This window comes from Macrotis lagotis, chromosome 8 (genome assembly GCF_037893015.1).
Source record: "Macrotis lagotis isolate mMagLag1 chromosome 8, bilby.v1.9.chrom.fasta, whole genome shotgun sequence".
Taxonomy (NCBI): domain Eukaryota; kingdom Metazoa; phylum Chordata; class Mammalia; order Peramelemorphia; family Peramelidae; genus Macrotis; species Macrotis lagotis.
This window is the reverse complement of record NC_133665.1, coordinates 171259549-171286442: the sequence shown is the minus strand read 5'-3', so window position 1 is coordinate 171286442 and position 26894 is coordinate 171259549. Positions and strand designations below refer to the sequence as shown.

Sequence of the window (26894 nt, the reverse complement as noted above, 5' to 3'; positions counted from 1 at the left end):
AAATTCTTCATTAGACATGTAGAAATTGTTCCAACAGAATTCCTGCTTCATTCTTCTCAATATAGTTTGACTGCTTAATCATTTAGGTATGGCAAAAATAATTCAACAATGACATTTAATAGCCATGATATTTATTTAGTGTTTTATGGTTTGTGAAGTAATTTAAATATGTACTCCCACTGTAGTTCTGTAATGGAACTGCTGTAGATTCTATTTTCCTTATTTTGCAGATGAGGAAACTAAGACTGAGAGCAACCAAAGAATTTTCCTGGAATCACGTGTCCAAAAAGTAGCAGAAGGGTGATTCAATCAACCTTTCTAATACAACTACCTCTCAAAAGGAAAGTGATTAAAGGAAGGAAAAGAAATAAGGGATCAAGTCATTGAACATGGGTATTTTTGAAACCTGCACAATATTTTCTTGTTTTCTGTATTTCAGATCTTGAAATACAGAAGACAGTGGCTAGCTTAATGGAAGTCAATCATTTCCTTTGGCAAAGCGACCAGAAACTATGGAAGAAATTCACTGACTGTGAACAAAAAACAATAACTAAGAGTTGCTTCCATTGTATTTATAAATCATATTACTATAGTAATGAAGGTATTCATGATTCAATAACTTTTTTATTACTTTAGAATTACTCCCTTCAATCCCATCAGAAGATTGGCCTTAATAACCCTTAAAGCAATATTTACATCATGCAATTATAATGCTAAGAATGCTAACTATGAAGAAATTTTGAAAAAATACTCCCTTACTTTGCAAAAGTGGGGAATTATAGGTGTGGAATATTGCATATATCATCATTTTTAGTTGGTGTGTAGGATGATTTTGCTGAACTGGGTTTTTTTTCCTTTCTGTTTCTATATTTTTGATGGTTGTTCCAAAATATGAATTATTGAGTAGGAGATGGGTGGAGAGATATTTTCAGAAATGAAGGTGATTAAAAAAAAACAAAAGATAGTAAAAAAATTTAAAAATTTCCTTAAAAACATTTTCCCTTCTAACTGTAAGAAAATAATTTCATGTTACTTGATCTATTCTCCATCTAGCCCCTAATTTACTAACAGTTACAAAAGATACCCCTTGTTCTTCTGCATTTCAATTACATTGTTCTTCCCACTCTGATTCAGAGCTTACATTCTTGGGACTTACCTCCAAGGAGAAGGATAGCACAACATCAGATTTGGAGAGCTGGTTTTCATTCTCTTCTCCCATGTCAATGATGGATGTGTTATGGCTTCGTTTCAGTTTCTGAAGCTTGAATTCACCTCCTTTTGACACTGGCATACTCTCTAAGTTTGCCATTAGCAGATTGACTGATGATTTCAACTCTTCAATGTACATATTCTCCATTTCTTTGGACACAAATTTAGGAAACTTGCGCTCCTAGAAATAGAAAGAAAATGTTAATGGGGGGTGGCGTTGTAGTGGGATTTGATATGCCTTTACCTGAAGAGATTATATCTTGTGGATAAAGAACATTATAATGTCTATAAGAAATGGGATCATAGTATCATAGATGATATGATCATACATTTAGAGAACCAAAGTCCTCATTTTACAGACAAAGAAGAAAGCATAATCAGAGAAGTGAAGTGACCTGTTCAAATTCACAAAGCTACTAAGCATCTGAGGCAGGATTTGAACTCAGGTTTCCCTATCTCTGATTCTATTGCCTTATTGACAATATGTCTCCCGGTAGTGAGAGGTTGAGCACTATATGAAAGTAGCCAAATAGACAGATCTGTCTCTCTCCTAAGGAAATCAGAACAATCCCAAACACATAATAATTAGGAAGTAATCCAACATTCAGTTCCTCTAAACATCCTTCTCTCTGTGTTTTATCATGCTAATCTCTCTATCTAGAAAGCTCTTTCCTTCACCAAAGCCACCTGTCCAAATTCTACCCATCCATTTTTAAGACCTAGTTCCTCCATGGAATCTTCCAAGTTTTCCCAGTCAGGAGTGAAATGTCCATTGCCTGAAAGAATATGATTATTGGGGATGATCTGCTGTAGGAGATAAAGGATTGTAGTGGACATTAGGAAGATCAAGTTCAAGTCTTACCCTGGAAACCTACTAGCCTTGGGACTGACTTTGGGGGATAAACTTACCTTCTCTCAACCTCAGTTTTCCTAATACAAAATGGGGCTAATAATACATGTGCTACTTACTTCAAAGGGTTGTTGTAAAGATCAATTATTATATACAGGGTGTTCCAAGAGTATTAGTTCTGTTTTAAGCCATTAAAATTTATGCTAAAGCTTTAACAGCTTAAAACAACACTAAAACATCTTAAAACTTTAGTACCTTCAAAATATATTACATTTTTTTGGAAAATCCTGTATATGGCACTATATAAATGTCAGTTATTTTTATGGCATGTTCTGAAGGCACTTTCTGTTCTAATATATATTGTAATTATTTGTTAGCATTTCAAGTCCCAGGCAAGATTTTAAAGTTTCTGGAAGGCATGAAATGTGCTTTATTCTTCTTTGTATTCTATAACCTCTTAAAACCTTTCATATGCTTTTCATAGAGGAAACATTTAAAAATTCATTGAATGAATTACTGAAATTCATCTTAACCCCTTGGTTTTCTATGGTTCCCCCCCACTTCAAAATCATCAGGAAAAAAACATCGGAAATATTTTCAAGTGTGATTTCATTGGAAGTTAAAAAATAATTGATTCAGTTATTTTTGACTCGGAAACAAGGGATTGTTTTTTTCTGGTTATCTTAAGTGATTTCCTCCTATGAATAATTCAAAAGGAACTGATTTGAGAAGTTTTAAACTTAGCCTATTCCCATGAAGAATCATCACCATTGTCAAGAAATATTGGAAAAATTAATGAAGTGATATATAAATTGATCATCATTTTTCCCAGATGTAGATGAAACCATTTTTAATTAGAGTTAGGCCACATTTTTTTCTTTCTTTCTCAGTATAGAATTTTTGCTAGAATGTCAATGAAATCTATTCTTGTCATTTGTAGTTTTATATACTTCATATTGCCTATCCCAGATACTCATCTTATTTTTATCTTTATAGAAACTAAAGCACAGTGTCTTACACAAAGAAGTAGATTAAAACAAGGCAATGGAATGACAGAAAGTCCACAAGAATTCCACAGTCTCTTTCCAGGGTCTAACTGATCAGCTTCCCAACTCTACTTCCTTGGTTTTCAGAACTTTGGACAGAGATGACAGAGACTAACAATGCTGAACTTGAGGGGATAGCTGTGATGTTGTTATATGTGGGAGATAGGTGAAGGAGAAAATCTTAGGGAGAGGAAATTCAGACTTCCCCTACTTTTGGCTACATACAGGTCAGTATTGTAGACCTTGGAATCTCCTCTGGGTTCCCTCCTAAGGAAGCATTTCCTTCTTCCTTCCAGGATGCCTTGGCAGGATCCCTGAGATATTCTCCTGATGTGTGGGGACTGTCAGTGTATATCTTATTTTGGAGGTCAATCCCCAGAAAGTTGACTGAGACAATTGTGTAAATGTGAGTGCATTTGTTTAGTTTTTCCTGAGTACGTTGGGAATGGAATGGAACAAGACATTAAGTCCTTACTATGTGCTGCTAGTTGCAGAAACCTTTTAACCCTTTACAGCAACCCTGAAAGATAGGGGATATTATTATTATTATCCCCATTTTATAGTTTAGGAAAATGAGATAATCAGAGGTTAAATGACTTGAACAGGATTACACAACCAGAGAGTATTTGCGGCCAAATCTGAACCGCTTCTCCCTGATTTTTGGCCCAGTGCTCATCTACTGTGCCACCTAACTGCCTTGTGTTCAAAGCTACATTTGGAACCTCAGATTTTGTTGAGGATCAGTCTTCTAGAACTAGGTGATGCCATGATGATAATGTCTCTGGAGAAAGGCTGACAGAGCTACATCTCTAATATATCATCTCTCTGAAATTCAGTGCAATTTACCTTCCAGGCTGGTTTCAAGCACCTTAGGAAAAAACCTCAACAAACTTTAATAAATAGGTCTAGAGATTGAATGGGGGTCATTTGATTCCAAGTCCCTCATTTTACCAATTATGGAACTAAAACTCAATGGTTTGTTTATTTTACAGGCAGTAAATAAGAGAGCTCTTGTCAAGACTGCATTAAGGATAGTAAAATGTAAAGCTAGGAGGAGGAAGTAGAGATGGGAAGCTGATCAATGAGACCCTGGAAAGAGAATGTGGAGTTCTTGCTCTGAGCATAAATGACTTTGTGGGTTCTGAAAGCCACAGAGTGATTCTGGGACCAATTCCATTCTGAAACTACTTGGTAAAAACACATTTGGTTGAAGCATTGCTAAGTATACAAATGCATGTGGAAGTTGGTGGGAGTCTGAATGGAGAGGACCATGATGTACTTGCCAACAAGGGAAGTAGTTGCTTTGACAGAAACTAATCATGAGTCACCACAAGAGAATAGATGGGAAACTTCTCTCTGAAGGATCATGGATAGAAAGCTGCGAGGTGCCTCAGAGGTCATTAATCTGATGCATTTATGCAACATATCATAGAATCATGTACAAAGAAGCTAGATGGGGACCTTAGAGGTCATGGCCCAACTTCCTTATTTTCTAGATAAGGAAATGTATCCAGAGAATTTAAATGAAGTCTTATGTTACAAAGTAGAAAATGGAAAAGCTGAATTCAAATCTTGATCCTTCAGCTGTCTATACTATATCTAGTTGGAAGAAATAGAAACCTAATAAGAGGAAATGACCCAGTCAACATTATGTAAGTTATAAAGTGGCAAAGATGGCATTTCAACCTACGTTCTTTGAATCCAAGTTCAGGGCTCTTGCTCCTATACCCTTCTACCTCCTAAAGCAGAGTCCTCAGGACCAATTTAAAGGCTGCGCACCACCACAGAGCAGGTTGAATACCTTCAGGAACTGGAAGATGGACAATAGGTTGGATTTTCAGAGGCTCATAAGCCATTATTGCTCTTTTCCTGACCATAATCCCAAAGCAATATACTTCTTAGGTATCTGGGGAAAGAGCCCCAGTGCCCCTCTGGACCAGGGTCAGTCATGTGGGATTTTCAATATGATCTCTAAACAATGTTTTTGACTTTCTTAACATTGTCTCCTTTTCCTAGATCTGAGGGGGAGTGAAGTTGATTACATCAACGGTCGGAAAGAATCCATGCTTTCTGAGCATCTTTCAAAGCCAACAATGTTATTAAAGAAGCTAAGAGGAGGGAGATTGGTTGGGGGTACATACAATTTCATTAGAGAGACAGATTATGTTCCTTCTCCTGTCTCCAGCTCACAATATGGCAAAACTCCAGAAGTTTTATGGTTCTCTTTAGGGAGCTGATAGATTTTTCCACTATAGATTTACTCCTTGCTGAGAGTTGTTGCCATAGGAATTAAAGAAATAACATCAACCTCTTTGTATGGAGTTCACCAGACTCAAGAAACTAAAAATCAGGGCATTCTCTTCTCAGCACATCCAGGTGGGGACTTGAGCTCAGCAAGAAGAGGATCTCTTTTCCCTAGGGCTTGCCCTTAACTAGTTGATATCTCAGATGTGGCCCTCATGATTACACATAGCTGAGATTCTCTCAGCCTTATTAATGCCAAGCAGATACAATGCAATAGGAAACTTTGGAGAAGTTCAAAGAATTATCTTCCCTCTCAGAAATCAGACAGCTTGTAATTCCATCATAAAAAGAGTTCATAAAGTTGAGTCTGGAAAGGAAAACAAAATCATCTTTCTGTCTTGAGTTCTTCAGCTGGGGAAAGAAATATGAGACTGTGGGTGGGGGGTTTTCAAATGCCATGCCCATTACAAACAAATTTTTGAGGACATAACTTTCACTGATGCAATAAAAATGGAGTCCTTTTTCTCCATCTCAACTTTCCAAAAAACATAAAAATAAAATTAGTTTTACAAAAAGACTGGCTATTTATTTTGCTTTATGAGATATAGATGATACAACTGCATACAAATGTCATCAAAGAAAACCATCTCTGGCTATTTATTATTCTTTGAGGGTCAATTACTCTTCAATTTGGGTAACAGACCTGCTAAAATTCCTACCAGTGCAATGTATTGCTGTCTAGAGTTGGGGGTTTTTGGGACATAATGATGCAGGGGGAAAGATTAAGAGAATTGTGAATATACAAATTGGGTGGAGATGTAAATCGATTACCACCTACTGTTGACTACCATGGAAAAGATATAGAGAATTATGACTGTAACAGAAACAAAATTTGTAATCTTAAAGGCTGTTAATCTTGTCAAATTGGGTGGAGATCCCCATTCTAGATGTAAATTGACTGCCCTTGATTCATTGTTTAATGTAAAATTTGTATCCTGATCTCCTTAGGCTTCACCTTCTACCTAATTCTGGGTCCAGAAATGGAAAGAGTTCAACTACTGCCTTCTTGATGAGAAGGAAGAAATAAAAACCTGGGTTGGACTCAGGGCCAGCTAGTCTCCTCTGACTTGCTGGTTCAGTCAGCTCAGCTTGACTATTGTTTTGTCTCTGTCTCTCTTTACCTACCATTTTCTAATGTGTTGTAACTTCTTTTAATAAATTTTTATTTTCTTTCCACCCTTGCTTTCTCGAGTCTGAATAATGATTCCTCATAGGCAGATCCAAACTCAAGTAGCCAGCAGCTACAATATCATGAAATACAGCATTGAAAAGGGCAGAATGTTCCCCAGGAACATTGTTTTTCCTCTCTCTCTCTGAGCACTTCCACACATATGGGATGAAAAGAAAAGCTTCCAGGCTTAACCCTAGCTGGAGATCTGTTAGATAAATTGGACAGAAGTTCAGCCTAGGACCTGAGGGTTTCTGTCAATAAGATCTCTGTATCTGTAATGGAGAAGCAGTATTATTGAATGGTTAAAGTATTGAGAGTGGAATTAGGAAGACCTGAGTTCAAATGCTTCCTCAGACTACTGCTAATTGTGAGAAATTGGACAAATCACTGATCTTTTAGAGCCTCAATTTCCTCATTTATTAACTGGAAATGATAAAAGGGGCCAGGCTCAAATGAGATGAAGTGAGGAAAGTGCTTTGGAATTCTTAAAAACTACCTTAGGGTAAGCAAATTTGCTTCATCAATCAGTTTTATAAACCAAGTGAGTTTTATAGGATATTTGTGTTGATAGAGAGAAAGGATTGGCATGGATTTGTTTAAGGCACTATCATATGTTTAAGAAGGAACTGGGTCAGCTAGGTGGTACAATGGATAGAGCACTGGCCCTGGAGTCCTGAGGGACTGAGTTCAGATCTGGCCTCAGACATTTAATAATTACCTAGCTGTGTGACCATGGGAAAATCATTTAATCCTATTGCCTTGCAAAAACAATATGTTTTATTATATTAATTATAAACCTTAAATAAAATATAAAGAAGATGAAATAATATTTGATCCTGGAGTAAGTAGGGAACCACTAGAATTTATTGAGTAGGTTATTTAGTCAATTCCTAGGCTTTAGAAAGATCACATAAACTGTGGGAAATGGTAAGAGAAATGATTATTTTTTCCCCTTATTAATAATCAATTATTGAATTAGTACCAGAATTTTTCCTTTTTTTTACATTTCAGAAGTCTGTAGAAGGTTCCAGTATTGGAAACACATTGCTGATAATAAAATTTGATTAAATTTCTCAACAATCTTGCTTCCCACCTAGGTGGGGAAGCCCATTGTGTACTATTTAAATTTGATTAGATTGCTTAAGGCTAGACAATTTAGAAATACATGCCTCAGGCCTCCATTAGAATGGTTCCACCTCTTCCTGTAATATTCATTCTCTTAAATTATTAACAGACCAGAACTGATTGTCATCCTCAAGTATATTCACTCTTCCAAGTGCATGTAAACTGTGAGCCTATAGTAATGAATTCATCTTTGGTCCAAGAAAGGTGGCCAAATGAACATTCCTTTTATTAATAAAATACTAGTAAAATAAAATAATTAATCATCCAGAAATTATTTTTCTTGAACTTTTTTTATGTTAGGATTTGTTTTCTCCATTAAGTTTTACTTCCTTGGAAGTGATACTCAACAGGGCTCTCCTGGGCAAGAGTGAAACCCAGATCTGGCTCCAACAATACTAGTTATGAACTTAGATAACTTAAAATATGGTGGGTAGCTGTTGGCAGTAATAGAATTTGGAAGAAGACTGGGTAATGAGCTCTTCAGTGTGTAGATGACAAGGCATTCAGGCTTGTTTTACTTGTTCCATTCTATCTGAAATGATCAGGAGATGGTAGGTAGGGGGTAACCACAACTTGGATCTCAGGGCCAAGTAGGGCAGAGTCAACAGAGGGGTGCCTGCTGTGGTCACAAGATAATCTTGGGGGTCTGGATGGGGTGCAATTTTCTCATAGCAACAGAGTAATTGCTGATATGGTTGAGCTTAGTTTATAACAGTCCTGAGGGGGCCATAATGGGCATTAGAAGAGAAAAACTAAGCGACAATTTGGACATGTCTCTTGCTTCCTCTTTAAAATGAACCAGTTGGACTAAAGGGCCACTATAGCTCATTCCACTTCTCACCTTGAAAGATTCTATGTGAAATTAGATCTAACAGGGGTCAAATTAAGTGAACTTAATGGTTATTTCCTAGAGTAACAAACATGGTAGTTAATAAATTCTAGTTGATTGATTGACATGAAATGATGATGGTACAAACATAGAAAGAGGGAGTAAAATAGGGATAGTTTTGGAGATAACAGGTGAAGAAGATAATGTGGCTATTTTGTAATTAATGTTATTGCTAGTTATCATAGAGTGTGTTCTCAACTTCATATTGGGTAATTTTTCACCATTTATGGTTATAATGGAGCCACACATGGAAGACCAATAATCTATAGATGAGTATATTGAGGTCTAGAGGTCAAGTGAATTGTCCAAGATCACAGATGATAAATGACAGAGGCAATCGAATAATCATTGAAACATAGATTCTCTAACCAAATCCAGACACCTTTCTACCATATCATGCTGGGGAAGAATGTGTAGTTAGGTTTAGGAACTTGCCACTCTTTTCTTACTCTAACACAAGTGATAGAATCAGTTTCATTTGGGCAAGCAGGTGGTGCTCTAGGTAATACCAAGCTCAAGATCAGCATATATCTGAACATCTGTCAAGGTGATAAGAGGCTGAAATAAGTCAGACACTCTCATAAACTCTTTTGCCAATTTGAAATATTTCTATCTCTCCATTTTGATTTAGGTCTAAGACTTGAATCAAAGGGCATAACAGGAAACTAATGCCTTTGACATCCTTGTTGTTCCCAGTGGTGAAATAATTCTTTGTTTATGCATAGCTTTCTTCAAAGTTGCCATTTTCCTGGTTCTAATTTCTGGGTTATTAGTGGCCACAAGCACAGTGATGGGTTTGGGATATTTCCCTGTTGTGCTATATAGCATTTCTAACTGAACAATAGCCAGGGAATCAGTAGTCCCTGGTCCTTATCTCTGATCTACCACTTACTAATATGTGTGACCTGAGACAAGTCATTGGATATCATTGGGGTTCAATTTTTTTGACCAAAACATAAACTTGTGAGCTAGATGATCTCTAAAGTTCCTTTTAGGTCTCACATTCAATGATTCCACATTAATTTGAATGTAGCTCAGGTCACAAAAAATCTCCTGAAACATATAGACCATGTTATTTTGAGAAAAGTATGAGAACCGAAGTCTTAAAAACCATGTGATGGTGAGTGAGACAATCTCTTTTGACTTCAGATCATTCATCTCCACCATGAGGTTGTAGAACTGGACAACCTCTGGGCTATCTTCATACACTAAATCTATTTAATTTATTATTCCATATCATGTTAATTCTAATAATCTGATTGAAAAGTATTTTTGATGAACCTACCATGGGTCAGACATTGTGCTGTGGTGAGCAAGTCCCTGCCCCTAAGGAGCTTACAATTCTCCTGGAGGAATAAAACATGGACACTGCTAAGTAAATATAGATAGGCAAATATGTAAATGCATATATTATATTAACATATGCATGCATTTGTGTGTATGTGAAATTCAAAGCAATTTTTGGTATGTGTACTGGGAGGAAAGGAGCTAACTATGAAGGTAGTTGGGTCTATCATGGTCTATTAAGGAGGAGCTGGTGCTTTTGTTGGATCTCAGGAGGTTCCGCTGCATTTAATTTTGGTACAAAGATTATAATTTTCCTTGTTATAGAGGCTTAATTTCCTTTCTTTTCACAAGGCATTTTCATAGATTATCATATCAATCCTGTGATATAAGATAAAAGAGGGATAGATGGAGGAATAGAGCTTTATTTGACACTCAGATTACATGGGAAGAAGAAGAGAAAATGATTTTTAAAAAAGCCTTTTTATAGTGTCTGCTGTGAGCAAGTTATTGTGCTAAGAATTTTTTTTTACTAATTATTATGTCATTTTATCCTCACAACAAACCTGGGAGGTTCTTGCCATCATTCCCATTTTATAGTTAAGGAAACTGGGGTGAATAGAATGAGTGACTCACTCAGGGTCACACATATAAAAAAAAATGTCTAAGGTCCAACTCAGTTCTCAGTTCTTTCTGACTGTAAACTCAGAACTGCTAGCCACTATATCACCAGATGCTTTTAGATATTCACATATGCTTATGGATATCTATATATAGATATATATAGATATAGATATATATATATTCACATGTGTATAGGTCTATGTCTATATGTCTCTCTCCATGTATATATATATATATACATATATATTAAGATATATACACATGTGTGTGTATTTGTGTGTGTGTGTGTGTGTGTGTGTGTGTGTGTGTGTGTGTGTGAAGAGAATTCTTTCAGATATCCTTGCTTTGTTCTATATAAAAGACTCTTGAATTGGGGAATTTCTACCCCAACCTTTGGTTTATTTAAGAACCAGCAAATACTATCTGGACATCTGAGTTCACTATTTGTGAACTGATCAACTTTTGATCAGATTTTTTTAAAGAATGACTCCAACAACTGAAGCTAGGAAAAGCTTTAATACTAATATGGGGAAATTTTAAGAAATATTTGAACATGAATCAAAAATTTCTTTATTCAAGATTACAAAAAATATTCAAAATTTTTCCTGGTGCTTTAAAAATAAGTATGTTGACTGCTCTCCATGAACACTGATGACCTTTTCTATGTTTGATAGCATTATGTCTGAAAGCAGTTTTGAATTAAAGGCAAAATTGCAGTGTGGAGTGGAGATATGGGGTTGGAAGCAACCTAGCTGGTTATGTTTATTCTCTCTTTTCCAGAGGGGAAAGGACAAAAAAGGGGCCATCAAAAGATAATATCTAGGGAGCCAAGTGCAAGCATGTTGGTGATAAAGGCCTAGGGTACATTGTGCTAGCTTCAAATCCCAACTAAAGCAATGTGATTCTATTGTTTAAGGCAGTGACAGGAAGGCAGTTAATTGTTTTAAAATACAGGCTGCTGTTGAATTTTTAATGTAACAATCTGTAATGCGGAGTGTATCACTGTCCTCTCAAAAACCATTCTTTCTTCTAGCTCCCTGAATTCCTCTGAGTATATCACCATCTTCCCAGACATCCAGATGGAAATCAGAATTATGATACAAGGGATTAGAGCCAGAGGATCTGGATTCAATTCCACTTTTGACTTTTACTACTTATGTGATCTCAGATAAGTCACTCCTTAGGTTCTAGGTTCTTCATCCTTAAAATGACTGTTTGGACTAAATGATTTTTGAGATCTCTTTCATCTCTAGAAATATGATTCTGTGAGACCTCCAGAGGTCTTAAAAAAGGATTGATTCTAGAAGATGAATATATTTTTTAAAAGTGTGAAGTCAGTGGAAAAGAGGTTACCCCCTTCCCCCTATTTTCAATGCAGGTACAAAAGAATGTAAATTTTTTGAAAGTTGGGATTGTTTATTTGTTTTGTATGTTCCTATGGGCAACTAGGTGGTACAATGGATAGAGCACCAGCCCTGGAGCCAGGAGGATCCGAGTTTAAATGTGACTGTAAACCCTTGACATTTTCTAGTTGGGTGAGCTTGGACAAGTCACTTAACCCTGAATTCCCTCTCATCCTGTTCCATATCTGGAGGATGGATCTAGAAGGCCCAAGAGGAGAAAGTGCACTGCCCCCATTCAAATCCAGTTCATGTGTATGTCATAGCATCACCTCACTATTCTTCAAGAACAGAAAACAAACACCATCATTTCCCCCATGTCTCCCTGTGCCATCCTGAGAGCAGCTTCTAAATTCATGCTTGCTGAATTGAATTGACTGATTTAGCACTACCAGGGTTTCACTAATATCTTTGATAGACAGAGTTTGATCTCTTCATAGGCACTACTGAGAATTTATAGTGTGGGCAAGCAAGCTATTGTCCAGTCTGGCTCCCATACTTTTCTAGGAACTGCAGACTTGATGGTGCTCAAAGTAACTCTCCAAAGAGACTATAAAGCCTTCTATAGGAGTCTTCCTCTAGGGATTGAGTGTGGAATCCAGTTCTCACTTCAGAACTATCAGTTTCCTTTCAGGAATATCAAACTATCTGTGAGTCCGAAGTGCAAAGTTAGCAGAAAGAGGCTTTGGATATTAATTCCCCTCCTCATTTTTTAGAAGTTTAGCAGTGAAAGGGAGAGAGGAACTTATAAGTTACTAGCAAAAGGATGATTGTTGAGAACTACCTTTGCATGTAATTGGGAAAAAAAGAAAATGTAAAATAAGAATGAAAGAGTCCCTGGAAACAAATATATGGGGGTGGAGAGACAATATCTATAACAAAGATATATATTTTGGCCAGCCACACAAGAAGGTCCAAGTGGATGAAGAATATCTGTTGACCACATTTGGTTAGAGAACCTACAGTCTTTGTTTATCAGTAAGCAGAGGCGAACACTGGGCTGGTATTTGAAGTTGAACAGAGGATGAGAAAGGATTCAGTTATTTTTCAGAAAATTCCTTCAATGACTCCAAACTTCCCCCAGAAACAAATTGTCATCTTTTAAAACTAGTATGCAATTGGAATTCCTTCATGAAAGTGAGATATGAAATTCTCTAGAAAAATAAAAAAGGAATGTCAAAAAGGGGACAGTGATTGATTGTTGTCCTTCATAATTGAAGAAGACTATGATATCAAGTGAATGATGACACGACAGGCACAGTATGTTCATTAAAGTGAGGGGAGTGTTGTGCAAAGACATCCTTCTCACTTCCTCTTCCAGAATCATCTTAACCTAATAGTCAGATGGTGTAGGAAATAGGACTTCTCTGTTGGTCTGGATACACTGTGAGACTCTGACCCTTTAGGTGTAGTCTATAGTAATGCCAGGGAGAGCATTAATATAGTATTTTTATGGCACTAAACTTAATGACAGTACAGTAAAGCTATAGAAAGACTCAAGGTAGGTGTGGTCAAACTGAAGCATATTACCAATGAGGAACTTCAATGAAGACTAGAAAACAGGTCAACCAGAAAATACATGGTAAGAAGATAATATGAGCAAGAGAGAGGACTAAACAGATGGATTATCTATAATGCTCTTCTGATACCTTTATAATTTCAGAAGAAATCAAGTAAGACCAACAACACGTTGTAGGTGGATCTTTTATGGAAAATTTATTAGAAGATATGGTCCAGAGCTACATAGGATGAAGAGACATGGATGGCTTTTGACTTGCCTCATTGGAGAGCTACTTGAGTATTGAGTATGATTAATCCAAATGAATAGTTACCAATGAATCAATGGCAATTCGATGGGAGTCTCTATTGGAGTGTCCCAGAGATCTGATCCTGCATTTTTAAATATTTTTAAAACTTCTTGATATTTTCTTGGATGGTATGCCTCTCAAATTTACCAGTACTGGGAGTCATGGGGAAACAACCAACAAATTGGAAAATAAAATCAGGTTTCAGAGACATCTCATCAGCTTATAACGTTAGGTTGAATTGATAGGATAAAATTTAAATGCAGAGTTTGAGTGGATGATCTGAATTGAATTTATCACTTAGGCTTTGCAAATATAAGATAGGGAAAGCAAGGCTATAAATGTGAGTTTTAGAAAAAAAATTTGGGACTGTTAGAAGATTCCAAGATGAGCATGAGTCTACAGTGGGCAACAACAGTTTTAAAAAAAAGCTACTGTCCTTATAAAGTGAATTAAGAAAAGCCTAATTCAGATCTAGGGAGAAGTACAATGTTTAGTTCTGGGCACCTTGTTACAGGAAGGATATTGTCTGTCTGAAATATGTACAGAAAAGGGTAAACAGAATAGGGAGGAGACTAGAGCCCATGCCATATGTGAGTCAACTGAAAAAAAATGTGAACTTGGGCAAGAGGAGACAGTAATTAAAGAATCACCATATGGGAGAAAGGTTAGATATGATTTATTTGACCCCACAGGATAGAGCTAGTAGTAAAGGGTAGAAGCTGCAGAGAATTAGGTTTTACTTTGGAGATAAGGAAAAATACTCACTTTTTTTTTAAGGGCTTTTTTTTTGCAAGGCAAATGGGGTTAAGTGGCTTGCCCAAGGCCACACAGCTAGGTAATTATTAAGTGTCTGAGACCGGATTTGAACCCAGATACTCCTGATTCCAAGGCCGGTGCTTTATCCACTACACCACCTAGCCACCCCAAATACTCACTTTTTAATAGCTATCCATATGTGCTATGATCTGACTTGGGATGTATGGGTCCCACTTCTGTAGAAACATTCAAATTTAACTACTTGTCAGGATAGTGTAGAAGTGACTCACATTTAGATATGTGTTATATTTGAGAAAGTAAATTACAGGTGACCTTAATTATAATCAATGAACAGAATTTATTAAGTGCCTACTGTGTGCCACAATAGCTTTTTATGTAGCATTTTAAAATTTGCAGAGTGCTTCATGCATCAAGCTAATTTTATATGACAAATATTTGTAATGAATATCTCCTCCTAGGTGGCAGACATTGAGGATATGAAAAAAAGGCAAAAATCAGCCCCTGAAGGAGCTCATGGCCTACATATGTTACCTCATTTGATCCTCACAAAACCCTGAGTTGGGTGCTGTGAAGAGGGGAAAACACAAGACCTATTGAGAGCTATAAAGATAGTAAGTCTTGAGACAGGACTTCTAGCCTGTCTTTCTATCTACTGATTTCTGAGATTTCCTCCAACTCCTAAGATTATATGATTCTGAGATCATGAATTACTTTGTCATCAGGTGATATACTAGCTAAAGTTCATACTTGGTGTTTGGAAGACCTGTGTTTGAATCCTACCTCAAATACTCACTGACTGGATAAAGCTGGGCATTATCTGGCCTCTTTGGACTTCAATTTCTTCTCTAGAATGAGGGGGATGAACTCCATGGTCTGGAAGACCTATTATTATTTTATAGCTAGGATCTTTCCTTATGATTTGACTCATTCTTCTCATCCTCATCTCCTTTCTATTCTGGGAGCAGGTGCCAGGTATAATCACAATACAAGGTTGACCTAGATGACCAATAAAGGCCCACCACAATACACCTGCTGTCTGTAGGAGACTACCCTGGGAGAGCCCACACAATGGCCTTGGGGCCAGAGCATATTGGCAGCAGCTGTATCTTACCAAAAGGCAAGAACATCCTTTATAGACTCAAAGCAAGGTGTTCTTGCTATCTTGTAGCTAGAAAGGATGAGAGAATAGCTTGGGAAGAAGGCTTAGTTCCTCTTTTCCTTTCCTTTTCCCACTGGATTCCCCTAGCTTCTGTGCCTCAGGGACAGCCCAGGAGAGTTTTCCTGGCACTACACCAAGTAATACCACCAAGGCCTTCCCGTAGTCCTTTCTCCATACTATACTATAAACAAGGATGCCTACTAGCTCATAACTAAGTAGAAAATGTTTCTAAGCCAATATTATGACAGCAGGGGGCTTATGTTAGCCATTTAAGGAAACAGATTGTGTAGAAACACATATTTACAAAGAACTGGCTTGGTAATTTTATTTCATTCTAAACTAAAGCAGGTTCCCTGAATGTCTCTACTAGGAAACACAACTAACCATGATTCAATCAACAAATATTTATGAATACCCCTACTATGTAATAGACACTCAATTAAGGGCTTTAGATCCAAGGATGTAACCCAGGACACAGTACCTAAAGAGTGCAGGACCTAATGAATGAAAGCCTTGTGCTTGGGATCTAACTAGAAAAGCAAAGTGAAAAGTGACAGGTAAAAATATAAAATGTGGCATGATCAAAGTCAAGGAGAGATCTCCAGTGCTCTAAGAAAATTTGGAGGAAGGAGAGCCTACTGTTAGCTGGGAGAGGGCGGATCAGAGAAAGCTTCATGGAGGAGGTGGCACCTACCAAAACTCAGTCTAAGAGAAGGGTTTCCAAAGCTAGAGATGAACGCAGGGTGACCTAGGCATAGGAGAAGAAGGGCAGCTTGTAAAAAAGAAGAATGTTGGGCAAGATGGAGGCATAGTGAGGAGTCCATTTTGTCTAAAATGAAAAGCTTGCAGTAAATTCATTCCTGTAAACATTTAAGAAGTGACTTCTATATACAAAGCATTGTATGTATCATGGACTGAGTTTCCATAGATGTATACTGAGTCCACAGCCTTAAGCAGTTTACATTTTCTTAAGGGAGGTATGCAGGATGGGGAACAGGATGTACACACATGAATAAAATATAAGCTACGTTGTGAACCGAGTAACACAAAAGGTAGCTGAAAGGAAGGATGGAACCAGACTGAAGAGGAGCTTAAAGGCTAAACTGTTGAGTCTGCATCTTTTTCTAGAAGCTAGGGGGATAAATTGAGGGTTGTTGAGTAAAGAAGGAGCAAGATGAAGATAATTTTGGCAGCTGTGTTTAGGATGGATTGCAGAGGGGAAAGACATGAGCCCATGAGCCCAGCACAGAGGCTATTACAATAGTGCTGATGGAATGGAAATAAAGTACAGTAAATTTTTATGAACTTTCTCCTTGGTGCAACAGATTAGTGACAAAAATAATTTGAGTATATATTTAAAAGATTAGAATTGTTTTAAAATGTTTATATATTTATATTATATATATTATATGTCTTGGATGTATATTTATGTATATAAAATATAGCAGATTATATATTATGTACATATATAAGTGAACACATCAAGCAGATATGACTTCATTAATGTGAATCTTCCTTTACCAGTATAGGATGCAATCTATGTATCGATTCTATTAGCTAACCCTGGATCAGAAGAGGTAGGTAAATTTCCAGTAGTTACGTAGTTACAGGCAGGATTTGAAATTCAATTTTCCTGTTTCAGATCCAAAATTATTTCATGATTCTAATTCAGACGTTTTACTAAGTCATATTTTAAACTTTTCCCAAAGTTACTGAGATTTTCATTAAGTAAGAGAGGATTTACTTTTCAGATTTGGAAGTAGTTGACAACTGATTAAAAATATTGTAGAGGGGAGACAAGAATTTTCAAGGCATGATGCCCTATTAGGTTTAATGGTGGCAAAGTCTTGGTACAGAACTGAAATCTTGAGTCTCTTGTGTGGCATTTGAATTCAATTTCCCCTGGACCCTAATACCCAGCCCTCACCAAATGGGCAGACATGGAAAACTTGTACAAAACCATTCTTACCCTTGCTATTTGGTCTGCCATTTGGAGACGTCCATCCAGCTCCCGGCGGATTTGTGCAGCTTGCTCATCGGGGTTGTCCAACTGAACAAAAAAAACACAAAGACACAGATCATGAGACAATCAAGGACCCAGTACTCATCTCACCATGAAACCATTCTTGCCACTTTTACAATGGAAAATATGAAATTTATCATCCTCCTTCAAGTACCACAAATCTCTAAATGAGTATACCCACTTTGTTGGAACAAAATGCCTATCTAAACACCAAGAGGTACCATCTGATAGGGTGGCAAATTTTCATGGAAGGGTAGATCCATGACCTTGTCTTTCAATCAATTAGCAGCATTTATTGTCCATAATTTCTCAGATTCTGGGATATAATTATAAAATTGAAATAATCTTTGCCCTCAAGGAGTTTAAGTTCGAATAGGATTGATCCAAAGCTAATTTCATTGAGGGTCTCCATTTCTGTGCTTCAGGTAGAGAAAGAAATTACACATTTCAAATGGACAGAGGGAGATAGTTAATGGAATGAAATGAACCATGGGAGTTGTAACTCTTTCCTTCTAGTTTCCCAAAACAAGCCTAATATTATTTTTCAAACTAATTGTAAGTCAATCCTTCAGTAATTTGGAGCATCGTTTCAACTCATTCACAGAAAAGGAAACATGATAAATAGAAGATCAGGAAATTCAAACACAGCAAATTCTTTTTGGTCTAATAAAAATGAACCTGCAATGAAAACAGACTTTAAGGCATTTTAAGGACATTTTTCTTTATGTATCTAAGTCCAGAATAGAAAACAACATTTAGGTTATCTGCTCCTTTCCTTCCCCCTTCCTCATGCTTTTTATATGCAAGAGTCAAACCTACCCTAAAAATTGGTTCAGAAATTTAGAAAAAAAAATTTCCAAAAGAAACAATAGTAAACACCAGAGGAGCTAAAGGTGAAATAATTTTGCAAAAGTCACTTTGGGAAAACATTATGATGTGATGGTTAGTTCAGGCTTTGAAACACACACACACACACACACACACACACACACACACACAAACTGCAATGTCCTTTTAACTAATCTTCCTTCCTCAAGCCTCCAATCCATCCTCTACTTTGCTGCCAGTGATTGCAGTACAGGTCTGACCATATTGGCTTCCTTCAAGCATGGTGCTTTGGACATAATAAGAAATTAATTGTTGGTTGTTCGTCCTTCATTCTTGAAGAGGACCAATGACATCATGGGAGTGATGTCTTGGCTTGCAAATGAATTGGATTTATGTGAGGCAGGGCTGTTCAAAATCATCCTCACTCTCCTCAGAGTCATCTAGTGGCAAGACGTAGGTCAAGATGACTGGTGTTAGCCCAGAGGAAGCAATTAAAATTCTTGTTGACTAAATGATCACTCTTCAATATACTCCAGTGGCCTCCTATTTGCTCCAAGGTCAATTATGTGGTTTTCAGTTTGCCATTTAGTGTCTCTCACAACTGGGTCTGTTTTTTTAACCTTTTCAGACTTCTTAGACTTTACTTCTTTACTCATTCTGAGTGTTGCCAGGTGGCACAGTAGATATAGCACTGGGCCTGGGGTTAGTAACACTCATATTCCTGAGTTCAAATTTGGGATCAGACTTTTACTAGTTAGGTATGATATTAGACAAATCACTTAAACTGGTTTTCATATACATGCATGCACATGCACAAACACATGCAACATACATATACATAGTTTTTGTTTTGTTCTTTTGTCTTTTCGATACAAGTGTATCAAGGACCAAGCAGCTTCTCTCTCTCTGTCTCTCTCTCTGTCTCTCTGTCTCTCTGTCTCTCTCTCTGTCTCTCTGTCTCTCTCTCTCTCTCTGTCTCTCTCTCTCTCTCTCTCTCTCTCTCTCTCTCTCTCTCTCTCTCTCTCTGTCTCTCTCTCTCTCCTCTTTACCAACTCTGTGATCAGTGACAGATGAAAACAGTTTGATCAAATGCTTTCAGGTACATTATCTCATTTGAGCCTCACAACAGCCCCATGAGGTAGATGCTGAAAAGCTATCTTGTACATTTTACAAAATATGAAAATGAGGCTACAAGTGGCTTGCCCAACATTATACATCTAGAAAGCAAGGAATTTCAAACTGAGGGATCTTGGACTTCCTCAGCATTCTTTACATTACATCAATTATTTACCAGATAGTGTGACTTTACAAAAAGAAGCATAGTATAGTGTAATGGCATTAAATACAAATAGAAATGGATCTAGATTGGCCACATGATGAATTAGAAAACCCTAAATTATCTAAATTATGTTACATTTTTAGTTAGTTATTTTGTTAAACATTTCCCAATTCTATTTAACCTGAGACACTTGAAAGTGTTGGGGCTGGGAGCAACTGTTTTTCAATCTTGCTGCAGTGGATAGAGAATCGGCCAGGAGTATGCTGGTAGCCCTCTGAAAATTCACCACATATTTTACAATTCAATTGACATTATTAACACATTCTCTATTACTTTTTAAAGTCTAGGTAGTAAAAAATCAATTATTTGCAATATTTGTGATTTCTGGTGTAAATGCTAACACAGCAACTAAGGGCTGCTAGGTGATGCAGTGGATAGAGTGCCATGCCTGGGATCAGTAAGACTCCTCTTCCAAAGTTCAAAACTGGCCTCAGGCACTTAATAGCTGTGTGACCCTGGAAAAGTCACTTAATCCTATTTGATTCAGTTCCTCATCTGTAAAATGAACTGAAGAAGGAAAGGCAGACCACTCCAGTATCTCCATCAAGAATATCCTAAATGGAGTCACAAGAAATGGATATGATTGAAAAATGACTAAAAGCAACAAATGCTCACACTATACATTTAATTAGCTGAAGAATAAGCTTGATTTATCACATCACTAGGGATGTTCCTAACTTCAGGAAGAATGAAATTCAGATTCCATCTCTGTCAAATATTGGCCAACTTAGCATCTGAGTGTTCCAGACAATCCTAAAGCTTTAATGAAAAGACAAGGTGTTAGCCCACACCTTGTGCAGGATGGGGGGGGGGGTGGAGGGAGATTCCTCCTCAGGAATTCAGAAAGTAATAAGTTTATCAAGAAAAAAAATGGATCTGAATATTGGGCTGGAAAGAATCTTAGGGGTTCAGCTCTTCTCTCTCATTGGTGAGAAAAATAAGACCCTGAGATGATGAATGACTTGTCCAGGATCACACACAGAGAGTTGGGCCTCAAACTCAATCAATTGAGCCTCCAAATCCAGTGATCTTCCCATCTTGTTCTGTCTTGTATAGCTCAAAGGATCGTAGAATTAGAGGATGAAGGAACCTTGGAAGTGATCAAATCAAACTTTTGACAATATGTTTTAAATTAATCTAAAAAGAGAGAAAGCTCACAATGAATCCCATAACTGCCAACAATAAACTATGACTATAGATTATGGATTCTCTGTTGATCTCCAGTCCCCAAAAGGGAAAAAACAAAACCAAAAACTGACTCATCAGAATAATGTGTCAGTTCCGCTCAATCACTGGTCTCTTGTTGCCCTGGAATTCCATCAGAATTCAGGTGCAAATCCCCTTTAAAAACTTGTACTAAAATATATATGCAAATGAAACATCTGGAGACTTCATGGAGGCTGAGCTAAATAATTTTCTTAGGATCCAAAGTGAGGAATTTATTTAAAGAGTTTGTATCAGTTCAGGGAAAAGCTATCCATGTCAAGACTACAAAAGAGAGAATGAGGGAGTCTTCCAAATAAATTCATCCTCTAGTCTAGGAAATTTCTCTGAAGCATGAGAATGATCCTATTGGCCTCTTAGAATGTAGGAAGATGCTCCCGAGAATCCCAGCAGTAGAGACAGAGCATTGGTTGAAATATACAGCTTCCTTTTTTGTGATAGATTCAAGAACATATGATTTTTTCTTAAATTGTCTGATTTCTTTCCTTCACCAATAAACCCCTCAATGACCAAATTCATTGTTCTTCCCTTTACCCTATGTATCTGTGATTTAGTATTTATTCAACTAAATGTAAATGCAACAATTAACTATATTTACCAGGAACAAGGTACATAATGACAGAAATAAAAAAAATTCCTACCTTCAAGCAACTTATATTTTATGAGGAAGGGAAATTGTCAGTCAGTCTGCAGTAAATCAATCAATTCCTGTGCATTATACCTGAAACTATGATAAACTCTGGGATACAAAGACAAAACATATATATCCATGTCTTAAGCACCTACTGTGTGCTATTCACTGTGTAAACACTGGGGATAAAAGACACAAACAGAACAGTCCTTTCTCACTAGAACCTTACATCTTCTGGGGAGATTGGGAAAATGCACTCAGTCCATTAATAACCAATCAACCAGTAAGCATCTACTAGGTATTCTCTATGAGTGAGGTATTGTGCTAAGCCTGGGAATTGACATCAGGGTACAAATAGTTCTTTCTTTCAAGGAGCTCGCATTTTAATAGCAGAGACATGTGTGTTTCTATATTTGCACACAAACACAGGAATATTCATATTGCACACATACATGTGAGTATTCATATATATATATATATCATGTACATATTCATAACATATAAATGTATGGTAGGGATTGACAAATCAAAATAAAGTCACCAGACCTTAAATGATAAGGCACATTAATAAGTAAAAACAAGCTTCAATCTACCAACCATACTTATGCTGAGAGTAAGAATGTTTGGATTAGCAAAGGAAACTTGAATATGGTCTATGGCACATCTCTTAAAGAGGTCCAGAATCAAAATTATCAAAATTATTTGAGTGTATGGAAGAGGAGTGATTGAAGCAGGTGATCCAGGGATAAACTTCCTGGGGGATGGAGAGGACACTTTTGCTTGAACTTTGGCCTTTTCTCAGGCTCTTTCCATCCCTTCTCCTTTGTTGGGACAAGGACCTTGGGAGTTGCAAAGTGTCTTGGGATTTTGGTTGTTCTACTGAGTATCAACCTCCAAGACAGCAGCTGCTGGTGGTACTGTCAATAATGGAAGCTGAAAATAGGTAAGATATGATGGAGAACAGCAGATTCACCACTCTGCAAGAATGAAGCTACATTCTGCCTAAGAGGGACTTTTTGAGTGTCCCCCAAGTAGAAAAGATATTTCTAGAAACCCAGGACTGTGTTCTCTTCCTTTACTTCACACCTTCTTTAACCTTGGACTCACTTTTCCAGGGACTCTTTTTATAATGATGGTAGGATGTGCCAAAGATTTTATGGTGAATATTTTCTACTGGCATTTGTTATTAGATAATTTTAATAAATAACCCTCTCTAAAAAAACTGAGCTTGGAAATCATGGAAGGAAATCTACTGTTGGGGACTCACAAGCTGAAGTGTGAGACAGCTGAACCTCATCCCCAAATTCCTCACACAATCCTACAGCTCTTAGGAGCTATATAAATGTTAGTCATCATTAACTATTAAGTTTCTTCATCCTTAAAATGGGAATAATAGCTGTATCTGTTCTCAGGTTTGTTGTTAAGGATCAAATGAGTCAAGTTTTTCAAAGTCCTTTGGAAATCTTGAGCTCCTACAACAATATTATATTGCCTAAAATTATTATATAAATATTTAACTGTTCTTTGATACAACATGGCTAAGGGTACAGAAAAAAAATCTTTGGTTTGAAGTTTTATGAAAGATTTTCTGTAGTTTACATGACTAGAAATCATTACAGTAAACACTCTGGGAGTGGAACTGGACCCATTGGTTCATGTGGAATTTGGAATTGTAGCCCAATATGGTATCATCTATAGGACACATTCTGATATGGAGTGGCATGATATAGCACAACATAACCTGAAATAACATAATAATATAATATAATAACTTTCATATAGTATGTTGATATGATATGTATATAATATATATAATACATATTATATATAAAATAATATAAAAGATAGTTTCATGTGCAGAATATAAATGTCATCAAAACACTTCCCATGAGTTATTTCATTTGATTTCCCCACAATCAACTTCTAAGGTAGGTCCTATAGGCATTATTATCAACATCATTTAACAAAGGAGGAAATTGAGGCTCAGGGGTGCCTCTTCTCTTCTGAGGACCCCACAGCACAATCTACATTTCCTATACTTCACTTTTTGAAAATCCTGCCTTTCTAGGTCCTAGAAGCTCCAGAGATGCTTTGTTCTTAGATGCTTTGTTATTAGATCATTTTTGTATCACTTGCACTTCTGGTCTGAGCCACAGAGGGGCATTGCCAGTTTGGACTGTAAAACAGAAGATCTGATATCTCCCAGCAGAGGAGGACCTGCTCCTGCCTCTCTAATTCCTGTCTTCCATTGTCTGCAGAGCTGGAAACTGTTATTTGTCTCCTGGTGTCTGATGGTGTCTCTCGGGTCAGGGCTCTTGGATGGATTAGGACTTTTAATTAGCAAGAATGACCCAGAGGCAGAGGGGCCTCCTCAGAGTTAATGAGGGTAAGGTGAAACAGAGGGTCTCTAAGGGAGCTGGTCATTACTGAGAAGAATATACTTCACTGAGGAGACGATCAGCCCTGCACATATAAGTCCGGAAATTATGAAGCAAAAAGAAAAAAATAATAAAGGACTTACCTTTTTGAGTGATGAAAAGAAAGAAAAGCAACTACTTAGTTCACAAGGAGTCATGGAAACAGGGCTCTATTTACAGTGGTGGATTTTTCCTTTTAGGGAAAAAAATCAACTATAGAGTCAACCCTAAAACAGAGATTCCCCATCAAGGTCTCATGAAATTTTAAAATTATACACCTACAGATAAAATCTCTGCTTACTTAGAAATAAAATGCTCACATTAGCATCCACAGTCATGTCTATGGAAAAGGATAATTTTTTTTTCAAAACCACGCTTCTGTTTATACTTTCTTTGAAAAGGTCAGAAACAGAAATCTGAGGTCTACTTTTCTCAGAAATTAAGTCACAATGGTTAATTTTTCTTTCATTTTAAATGTCCTAGTCAAAAGTAATTGAAGAATTTAGACTAGTATTTGTTAGTCAAACTACTTGTATAAATAGTTTTGTTCCTTTGAAATGCTCAGTTTTCTTTTAAATCAGGGAAGTAATAGCAGGAAAAGATCATTGATTCTAGAGCTATTGGCCCTGGGTTCTCATATTCGTGACTTGTGTTTTCTACTTGGGCAAATCATTCAGGAGTCTGTTTGCTATTCAGTCATTTCAGTTGTTTCTGGCTCTTCATGACCCCATTTGGGGTTTTCTTGGCAAAGATACTGGAACAGATTGCTATTTCCTTCTCCAGTTCATTTTACAGATGAGGAAGCTGAGGTAGATGGGGCAAGTGACTTGCCCAGGGTCTTCCAGCTAGTAAGTGTCTGAGGCTGAATTCAAACTCAGATCTACCTGATTCCAGGTTTAGTGATTTATCTAGGGAGCCACCTGGCTGTTCTGACTCTTAAGTTTTCTCATCTGTAAAAGAAATGTGTTGGATGAGATGACTTCTGTAGTTCCTTCCAGCTTTATGATTCTCCATTTCATAACTGACCACTGAGGCAGCATGGTTTAGCAGAGTACCAGTCTTAGTGTCAAGAGAACTTGTTTAAATCTTAAAGATGTATTAGCCATGTGTCCTTGCATTCATCACAACCTCCATGTGAAAGGAGTCCTTAAGCAGAGGTCTCTAAGCCAGTTTTATAAAAACATTGATAACTAAATTTCATTATAACTGATTTTCTTTGAAATTCTATTATTCTGAAAAAGGGTTCATGGCCTTCATCATCCCAAAGGGCTCAAGACATACGGAAGAGGCCAAGAACCCTTAACTGAAAGCTTAGTTATTTAGTCATCCATATGACAGGATATAACCTTTATTCTGCACTAGAATACTCCTAAGCTGACCAAATCATAGATCAGATAGGGATTTAGAACTGGAAGGGACTAAAAGGTCATCCTGTCTGACATCATGTTATTGATGAGGACAAAGCACGTCAAAGCTACTTGCCTTGGTCACAGAGGTAATTAGTGACAACCATAATCTGAACTCAAGCCCTGTGGCTCTAAATATAGCATTCTTATCACTGCACCATGGTGCAGCACTATCATTCTTGGCAGATTTGAGAATTGTTGGCCATTCTGCTAAAAAATTCTTCCAATAAACTCTTGCACTATTGTCTAATGGGGCATAGAAGTCACCTTGGGTTCTTGAAACCTTTGCCAGAGAAGTACAAATTCTGAGATGTCTTATCCATCTGGCAGAGCTCTGAGCAGAGGTCTGGCAAGAAACCATCTGTCAAAGTATTGAAAACCCACGCGAGTTCAGAGGCACATCACCCAAAGCTACTGGGCAGCAAAAGGTTTTGACCGTAGAAACTTATGTACAGGCAGGGAAGGGCTTATAACCTGCCACACCAGAGAGACCATTCGAATAGGTGGGACCACAAATGTTAGAATTTCTTGGCAATGGTGGCTGACTCCAGATTGCAGGTGAGTAGAGGTAAAAGATCAGTTTTTAAAAGGACACCTCCAAAAAAGGCAAATTGATTTGTATACCTACATCACAGGCAGCCTATGCTGAAATAGCTAGGCCAGTGGATAATTCTGTAAGGGTTGACGGGAGCGCTCCTTGTTACCTAAGCATCCCAGAGGGGCAGAATTGCCTTCCCCTTTTCCCTGGGGTAGTTGAATTCTCTGGAGATAAGCTTATACCAGATCAGGTGAATCCTCTAGGTAACATCATCTGCACAATGAAGAAGCAATCCATTGGAGACATGAGGCAGGAATTCATATATTCAAGCCAAAGGCAGGTGGATTTTGTTTTATCTTTAACAATACTCTTAAAGTAGGTGCTTCAGTTCTCAAAAAAAAAATAATAATCATGCTACCAAGAAGGTATAAAAGAATTTCAAGATGTAAAAGGAATGCATATTAGTTGGTTCAACTCCTGAATTTTACATAATAGGAAAGTGAGACCACAAGAGTGAAGTGACCCATCAAGATTAGAACTCAATTCTCCTATCACCTAAGTCAGGTTTCCTTTTAGAACACCACCCTACAAAAACATCTAGGCTAATAGCCTAATAATATATAAGTTTGAATACCTATAAAAATAATTTTTGCATTAAAGTCACTTCTTTTAGTCAGTTATAACTCAATATATCTCTTCTCTTTTCCTCTTTTTATTCCTCTTTCCTTCATCTCCTTAGAATATTGGCATCCCAAATTGAGAGCCCAAAGTCACTGCCAAAGAGAACTATCAATGATAGAAGCCCATAAACCACTTTTTAACGGGCTGCCAATGTTCCCCCT

The 26894-nt window shown here is 37.2% G+C and overlaps 1 protein-coding gene across 1 annotated transcript in view; it reads right to left on the bottom strand.

Moving 5' to 3' along the window:
- The window catches only part of CADPS (calcium dependent secretion activator), a 557039-nt gene that overhangs the window by 320852 nt on the left and 209293 nt on the right, over window positions 1–26894 (bottom strand). The window contains 2 exon segments of the mRNA XM_074198830.1: window positions 1157–1390; window positions 17616–17696. Of these exon segments, the coding sequence (XP_074054931.1) occupies window positions 1157–1390; window positions 17616–17696 (315 nt within the window).